General features: G+C 44.5%; 2 protein-coding genes across 3 annotated transcripts in view; one reads left to right on the top strand and one right to left on the bottom strand.

Moving 5' to 3' along the window:
• Positions 1-335, top strand: part of Rpl28 (ribosomal protein L28) — a 2051-nt gene extending 1716 nt beyond the window's left edge. For both annotated transcript variants that reach the window (XM_005369324.3, XM_026777108.1), the window contains one exon: positions 192-335. In XM_005369324.3, coding sequence (XP_005369381.1) covers positions 192-281 — 90 coding nt within the window. In that variant the 3' untranslated portion in view covers positions 282-335. The remainder of the gene's footprint in view (positions 1-191) is intronic.
• A 6455-nt stretch (positions 336-6790) lies between these two features.
• The window catches only part of Ube2s (ubiquitin conjugating enzyme E2 S), a 16061-nt gene continuing 13946 nt past the window's right edge, over positions 6791-8905 (bottom strand). The window contains exon 5 of the mRNA XM_013354512.2: positions 6791-6794. Coding sequence (XP_013209966.1) covers positions 6791-6794 — 4 coding nt within the window. The remainder of the gene's footprint in view (positions 6795-8905) is intronic.

Here is an 8905-nt window from a genome sequence, read left to right as displayed (position 1 = left end):
ATCTCTGTGAGTTCGAGACCAGCCTGGTCTACAAGAGCTAGTTCCAGGACAGGCTCCAAAACCACAGAGAAACCCTGTCTCAAAAAAGAAAAAAACTTGATTTCCCCAGCCCTTGGAAGCAGGCAGTAGTAAGTGGGGGTTGGGGGCTTTGTCTTTTAGTTGATGAGCTAAGTTTCCTATCCCATCCTCAGGCGGCCATCCGCAGGGCCAGTGCTATCCTACGAAGCCAGAAGCCTGTGGTGGTGAAGAGGAAACGGACCCGTCCCACCAAGAGCTCCTGAGCCCTACACCCCAGAAGCAATAAAGAGTCTACTGACTTTTTTCAGCCATCTCCATTGGGCTTCCATATTTGTGACTCATTCATTGAGCTGTTCATCAAAAGGGCTGGCTAGACACATGGGGAATGGAGCATTGGGTGATCACTCTTTCTAACTCTCTGACTTCAGGTCTAAATGTTTCCTCTTTATTTAAGAGATTGTCTTCTGCCTGAAAGAATTTAGGGTTAAAGAGTGTTCGCTGGGCCGTCTTAACTCCAGCAGGAGTGAAGCATTAACAGACTGGGCTGGAGGCTGTAGAGGAGTCCAGTTGTTCATTCCCTGGGGGAGGAGAGTCAGGGCAAATGATGCAGAAGCATCTGGTATCCTGAGACTGTCTAACCCACACTCCCCTGCTCTTTAGTTGACACGTTGTCAGAATGAAGTGGGCTAATAGAAAGGCTGAGTGTGGGGCCTATAAAGTTCCGTGTCCGTCCATCTGACCTGTGAGATGGTGGTATTCTCTACCGCATGGCTTTCTAGCTGTCACTGGGCGTCCTGCTACTGCAGTATCTTTAAGTGAGCATTGCTGACCCAGGAAAAGATGGACAATGGGTTTACCAAATACATGTCATTTATATGTGTAATCTCAGCATTCTGGCAGGCCGAGGCAGGAGAATCGATATTAAGGCCATCCTATCTAAGGAAATAAAAACACATTTCTTTAACCCCAGGACGGGTTGGGGGCAGAAGCAGATGAATATTTAAGACTGCAGACAACCAGGGTTATATGGACCCTGTCTGAAAAATAAACTGGGAGCAAGTGCAGCGCACCGAGGCACTGGAGTGGCCATTTCTCATCTAACTGCTGTGAATCCAATGTTCACATATGGAGAGCTTGAGGCTCACATGGAAGAACTACCCATGTGCTGTCCCTGCTACACAACTGTGCTTTGACTTCTGGGACTGATTGCGCCTCTGTTCTAGTCTTTCCCGGTGCAATGGGAGAATTGCTGACGCTGGTGTCTCATCTAGTTCATCCCCAGTCCTACTTAATCCGGGTCCTGTGGGATCTTTTTGAAATTAACTCATGGTTCCCCTTGTCTTTCCCACTAATCGGGAGGCCTGCCTCTGTTTGCCTTAGTGAACTTAGTCCCTCAGTCCTTAAGCTACAAATCGGACTTGGTAAGTATGGGGTTCTTTTATCCCACTGCAAAGAAAAGAAGCCAGCAGGGCCAGTCAGATGACTTATCCATAGGAAAGGTAGTAGGTTTTTCTTGAAAATTCTCTTGGCTGTTCTTGAACTTGCTCTGTAGGCCAGGCCGGCATCAAATTCAGGTTTTTTTTCCAGACAGGGTTGGACTATCGAGCTCATTCTGTAGCAACTGAAGTCCATCTGTTTGCCCCTCCCCCAAGGCAGCATTTCTCCGAAACAGTTCTGGCTATCCTGGAATTCACTCAGTAGACCAAGCTGGCCTCTGCCTCCAAAGTGCTGGGATTAAAGGCGTGCCCCCACCACCACTCTTCCACAACTGATGGTTTTGGATTTTTGAGATAGGGTTTCTCTGAAACAGTCCTATCTGTCCTGGAACTCTGTAGACCGGGCTGGTTAACTCAAAGCAATCCACTTGCCTCTACCTCCCAAGTGCTGGGATTAAAAGCATCTGCCACCACTGCCCAGCTCACAATTGATGTTTTTAAGATAGCTACTCCTCGTGACTTAATGGGGTATAAACATGAAATTTGCCCTCTTTGTAAAGACTGTGGTAGGTACATAGAAGTCATGTGTTCTATGTTCTATATTTTGGTTTTTGTTGTTTGTTTCGTTGTTTTTAGAAACAGGGTTTTCCTGTATAACAATCCTAGCTGTCCTGGAACCATCTCTTATAAACCAGGCTAGCCTCGAACAAACGGATTTACATGCTCTGCTTTTTGAGTGCTGGGATTAAAGGTGTGCACCACCACCGCTCGGCTGTATCCTATATTTTTTCAAAGATAGGACTACATTGAACCTGGAGTTACTCTGAAAGGTAGCAAGCCCCTAATTCTTGTCTCTGCCCGCCTCAGTGCTGGGGGTTATAGTTTGTCCATGAGTGCACGTGCATGCTACAGCACGTGAGGTAAGAAGACAATTTAGTAGTTTTATCCTAACACCTTAGGGGGATCAAACTCCGGTTGCTAGGCTTGCAAGGCAAGCTGCTATTTGTTAAGCCATCTTGTTGGCCCATGACTAGGTTTTTAATTTAATTTTTTGGCTTTTGAGACAGGGTTCCTTTATGGAGCCCTCCCTGGCTGTAGAGTGGACTGGCCCTGAACTCATGGAAATCTGCCCACCTCTGGCTCCCAAGTGCTGGGATTAAAAGCATGTGCCACCACCATCCACCTTGTTTTGTTTTTTGAGACATGGTATCTCATGTAGCCCTGGCTGTCCTAGAACTAGTTCTAGTGCTGGGATTAAAGGCATAAGGCAACACCACCACCTGGCTTAATTTTTTTTATTTTATTTTAATGAGTCAGGGTTTCTCTGTAGTCTTGGCTGTCCTGGAACTCACTCTAGACTAGGCTAGCCTTGAATTCAGAGATCCTCCAGTCTCCTGGGATCGAGGGCATGTGCCACCACACCCAGCTTTCACTGGCTTTTTTTTTTTTTTTTTTTTTTTTTGGATTTTTCGAGACAGGGTTTCTCTGTGGTTTTGGAGCCACTAGCTCTTGTAGACCAGGCTGGCCTCGAACTTTCACTGGCTTTTTAATGTGGGTACTGGGGATCTGAACTCAGGTCTTCATACTGTCTGCCTCAGTGTTAGGAACACAGCTACGCACCATCAAAAAAAAATGCAGTTTTTCAATTGTGCATAATGTCCTGTAGGACAACCACACGGCATCCCTACCTGTGTTTCCTTACATGGCCAGATGGTGGAGCAGGGCTCAGCCCTCAGCTGTAAGTCTTAAGGTGTTGAGGTGAGTTGTGTAGCCTGAATTAGTGAATAGGCTCACCCGCATCTCCTTGCTGATCTACAGTTTATTCAGCATCAGCCTGCACTGATGAGTAAACTGTACTCATGAGTGCTTGGAGGGATGGCTGAGTAAAGACCCGGTTCCATTCCCAGAATGCACCACAGTTGAACTGCTCACAGCTGCCTGTATAGCTTCATCTCCAGGGAGAACCATTGCTGTTGGGCTTCATGGGCACCTCTGTTCACATATACAGACCCACACAAATACATAAAACACCAGAGAGCCAGCATTGCAACTTCTGCACAGCATCCGGGATCTATTATAGTTCTTGCTGTGTAACAAGTAAAGACTTGTCACTGAATAAGCAGAGAGGCCAGACCCATTTCACCAGCGTTCCCAACAGTTTTAACTACTCACCACAGACCCCCACTGGGACCACACATGAAATAATTCCCAGCATCTGTGTATATATAAAACATCAGCATGCCAGGCCTTGGAGTTTCAGATTGGGAGCCAATCAGTAGGCAGAGAAAACCCACACAAGGGAGTCTTCTTCCCCAGCCAGAAGTCAAAGTGGTGCAGTGATTATGCTCATTAATCAGACAGACGGAGGCATTTACAGAAGACATTCCAAGGCCTCAGTTGGTCAAGGGCCAGAGATTAGACAAGTCTTTCTTTGGCAGGAACAGCATTTGAATGACCAGATCAGTGGAGCTAATGTAGTGTACCGTACACCCACCCTTGTCTTAAATACAGACATCCAACTATAGAGGTGCTGTCTATAGATACACTTTTTTTTTTCAAGACAGGGTTTCTTAGGTATGGAGCCAGTCCTGGAACTTGCTCTGTACCAGGCTGGCCTCGAACTCACAGAGATCCGCCTGACTCTGCCTCCCAAGTGCTGGGATTAAAGGTGCGTGCCACCCTCACTCAGTTGTTACTTTTTTTAGTTGGGCCTCAGACCAGTTTAGGCTCAGGCATGAGATACTCAACAACTTTCACAATTTTTTTGTGTACCCCAAACTGTTATAAAGGTGGGGTGGAGGGGGCACACAGCCTTTAATCCCAGCACTTGGGGGCAGAGGCAGAGACAAGTAGATCTCTGTGAGTTTGAGGCCAACCTGGTCTACAGAGTGAGTTCTGACAGGTTCCAAAGCTATAGAGAAATCCTGTCTCAAAACAAAACAAAAAAAACTGTAAAGAATATATTAGCGGGCTGGAGAGATGGCTCAGTGGTTAAGAGCATTGCCTGCTCTTCCAAAGGTCCTGAGGTCAATTCCCAGCAACCACATGGTGGCTCACAACCATCTGTAATGAGATCTGGTGCCCTCTTCTAACCTGCAGGCATACACGTAGACAAAATGTTGCATACATAATAAATATTTTTAAAAAATTTAAAAAAAGAATATACTAGCTAGGCATGGTGGCACATGCCTGTAATCTCAGAATTCGGGAAGCTGAGATAAGAGAGCCTATCAATAAAGAACTTAAGTAAGCACACCTATCTAAATGTGTATGCACTGACCTCACCCGGGATTGAGAAGTCAGTGTGGCTGTACTTGAGCATTTACTTTTCCCCACTGAGCCATCTCACCAACTTTACATATTTACATCTGCTACATCCATATAGACTTCCCTTACAAAATACACATGAGGCCTGGTAACATTGGTAGTCTCTGGCTAAGGAACCTAGGTGCAAGAGATGAGAATGAATTATTACAGTGCAGAACTAAAGTAACCTTTAAAACTTTAAAAGTAGGAGAGGGGGAGGGAAATGGGAGGCAGTGGCGGGGAGGAGGCAGAAATCTTTAATAAATAAATAAATAAATAACCAATGAAGGCAAAGAAAAAAAACTTTAAAAGTAGGCTGGCGACCCTGGCGGTGGTGGCGCACACCTTTAATCCCAGCACTCTGGAGGCAGAGGCAGGCGGATCTCTGGGAGTTCGAGGCCAGCCTGGTCTAAAAGAGCTAGTTCCAGGACAGGCTCCAAAACCACAGAGAAACCCTGTCTCGAAAAACAAAAAACAAAACAACAACAACAACAAAAAAAGTAGGCTGGCGAGATGGCTTAGAGGAGCCTTGTATCAAGAGGCCAAGAAAATGGTGGGCTTGTAGCCAAAATGGCAATTATACAGGGATCAGAAGCTGGGGGAAGGGAAGAGAAGCCCAGCCCCTGGGAGGGAGAAGTTTGGGGTAGGGGTTGGGGTGAGAAGCACTTGGAGGAGCCACAGGTGTTGAGTGAGACAAGTCCCGGGTTTCTCTGAGACCTAATGATTGTGTGCGTACATAAGTGTGAGTTCCCCTGTGTGAATGAATACTTGTGGGGATCACCCTCGTGGGAAAGGTGCACTACCCACTGAGCAATCTCCCTAGACTAAACTTTTTTTTTTTAATATTTATTTATTTATTTATTATGTATACAATATTCTCTCTGTATGCCTGAAGGCCAGAAGAGGGCGCCAGACCTCTTTACAGATGGTTGTGAGCCACCATGTGGTTGCTGGGAATTGAACTCAGGACCTTTGGAAGAGCAGGCAATGCTCTTAACCACTGAGCCATCTCTCCAGCCCCTAGACTAAACTTTTTTAAAAGATTTGTTTTTATATATATGAGGGTTTTGCCTGCATGCATGTGTACCATGTCCATGCCTGATCCACGGTGAGCGGAAGGCCGCTTTCTATTCCCTGGAACTGGAATTACAGACTATTGTGAACTACCATGTGCTGGGAACTGACTCCAAGTCCACTTAACCACTGAACCATCATTCCAGCTCCTCCTCTCCCAGAAGATTGGCGGGCATGGTTTGGTGGTCCATGCATTTCAACACTCGAGATGAAGAAGCAGGTTGATCCCTTTGAGTTTGAGGCCTGGTCTACAGGATGCATTCCAGGCCACCCAGGGCTGCATAGTGAGACCCTGCCTTAAAATGGGGGAGGGAGGCCATGGTTAGAGAGCTCATCCTGGGAGTAAGGGCACACGCTCTCCATGGCAACCTGAATTCAGTCCATGGACCCCACATGATTAAAGGAGAGTTCACTTTCTCAAGTTGTCCTCTGACCTACACACACACTAACAAATATATCATATCACCTGTCTTTCTAATATACTTTTAACGGCCAGGCGAAAAGGTGCACCTCTTTAGAGCCTGGTGTACAGAGTTAGTTCTAGGATAGCCAGGACTACCAAAGAAACCCTGTCTGAAAAACAAAACAAAACAAAAAAGCCCAATGCAAACAAACAATCAAAAACTCAAAATAAAAAAAGAAAATGTATTTAGTGTATGTGATACTATTTGTGGGTACAGCAAACATGTGGCAGCTTCTTTCCAGGAGAAGAAGGTGGGTTTGGGGCATCAAATTCAAGGCCTTAGGTCTTGGCATTAAGTGCTTTACTAACTGAACCATCTTAGCAGTTTAGTTTTTGCCTTCTGTTTTTTTTTTTTTTTCAAGATAAGTTTTCTCTGTGTAGCTTTAGAGCCTGTCCTGGAACTCACTCTGTATATGAGGCTGGTCTCCAACTCACAGAGATCCACCTGTCTCTGCCTCCTGCATCAGGACTCGGATCTGGTGCAGAGAGCCATTCATCTGGGGGAGGGGGAATGGGTGCGGCTGGAAAGGGGGCCATCCTGAGTGCTGGGATTAAAGGTGTGTGCCATCACCATCCAGAGTCAAGAAGTTTTTGCATTTTTGAGTGGGTCATATTCATGTGGTGTTTCCACCTTTGTTTTGTGTTGTAGGAGGCCACTTGTTCGTTCCTGGCTGCTCAATCCCGAGATAATGCCACAGAAACCATATTATTTGCAATACTGTTTGACCAACAGCTTAAGTGTATTTCTGGGTAACTCATATCTTAAATTAACCCATCTCTATTAATCTGTGTATCCCCACAAGGCTGTGGCTTACTGGGTAAAGTTCTGGCATCTGTTTCCAGCGGTGGCTCCATGGCTTCTGTCTGACTCTGCCTCCTTTCTTCCAGCATTCAGTTTAGTTTTCCCCACCTAGCTCTACTCTACCCTATCACAGGACTAAGACAGTTTCTTTATTAATCAATGGTATTCACAGCATACAGAGGGGAATCCCACATCAGTTTTGGGGCATCTGAAGCTGGTAGAAACAGCAGATGTCATGTATAATGTTTGTTGCTTTTCATTTTTCTTTTCTTTTTTTTCTTTTTTTGACTTAACATAATATGAATATTGGGAAAAAAAACTTTGAACATAAGAAGTATGTAAAGGGGTCAGGCAGTGGTGGCGCACACCTTTAATCCCAGCACTTGGGAGGCAGAGGCAGGCGGATCTCTGTGAGTTTGAGGCTAGCCTGGTCTACAAGAGCTAGTTCCAGGACAGGCTTGATAGCTACAGCAAAACGCTGTCTCAAAAAAAAAGTATGTAGAGGGCTGGAGAGATGGCTCAGAGGTTAAGAGCACTGGTTGTTCTTTCAGAGATCCTGAGTTCAATTGCCAGCAACCACATGGTGGCTCACAACCATTCATAATGAGATCTGGTACCATCTTCTGGTATACAGGCAGAACAACCCATACATAATAAAACGAATGAATGAATAAACAAACAAACAAAAAACATTAAAAAAAAAATAAACCAGCAAACCCATCCAACCAAAGGAAAGGAATGTGACTACTCCAATAGTCACAATGGGGTCTATCTATAAAGAGTACCATGAGTTAAATGGGAACAGTTTCCTTGTGTTCTTTTGTGGATTGTTTTTATTTATAATCTTATTTGTTTCATGTATATGTATGTGTGTTTTACATGTATGTCTGTGCAAAATGGAGATCAAGGCCTGTCTGGTCTACAGAGTTCTAGGGCAGGCTCCAAAGCTACAGAGAAACCCTGTCTTGAAAAAACAAACAAAAAAAAAAAAAGAAAAAAGAAAAATTATTGCACATGCTGGGTGGGTGTGGTGGAGCCTTTAATGCCAGCACTTAGGAGGCAGAAGCAAGCTATTTGTTTATTTTGAGGACTTTAGTTTTAGTCTACAGAGTTTCAGGACAGGCAGGGCTGCATAGATAAACCCTGTCTTGAACTGTCTTGAAAAGCCAAAAAAACCCCCAAAAACCTGCATTTATTTATTTGTATATGATTGCTTGTGTGAATGCCATGATACACGTGTGGAAGTTAGAGAACAACTTACTGGAGTAAGTTTTCTCCATCATATGGGTCCCAGGGATACGACTCACATGGTGACAAGTGCTTGTACTAGTGTAACCAACAGCTGGGTGGCCCAAGATATGTACAATTTGCTTATTTATATCTTGAATTTCTTTTTTTTAACATTGCTAAATACTCTTTATTTGGTATATTATACATAGACCACAGTTAGTGCCTTTCAATGGTAAAAGGCAGCATCCTTTGGCTTAGGGAAGTCTAATAAAATAACACCATTGAGTCAAGAATAGACAGTTGCCTCCTGACCTTTAGCCGTTGCCAGTAACAGCAGGGAGTACAAACTTTACCACAGTCGAGTCTTCTCATTTCTGAGATGGTGACAGAATTCCCCAGTGTTTAAACATATTTATATGTCCAATTATATAAATTTAATTATAAGACCATTTAGTAGGTTTGAGGTGACACCCCATCCTTGTGGAAAGTAGAACTTTAATAATTAAGTCCAATCTTATCTGGAGAAAGGGAGAGCAGTGACAGTGTTCACGCAACTGGAATCATTACTTTAAAAAA

The sequence above is a fragment of the Microtus ochrogaster genome, unplaced genomic scaffold (assembly GCF_000317375.1).
Source record: "Microtus ochrogaster isolate Prairie Vole_2 unplaced genomic scaffold, MicOch1.0 UNK47, whole genome shotgun sequence".
NCBI classification, from domain to species: Eukaryota; Metazoa; Chordata; class Mammalia; order Rodentia; family Cricetidae; genus Microtus; species Microtus ochrogaster.
The sequence above is the reverse complement of the archived record's forward strand: the minus strand, read 5'-3'. Positions and strand labels throughout refer to the sequence as shown.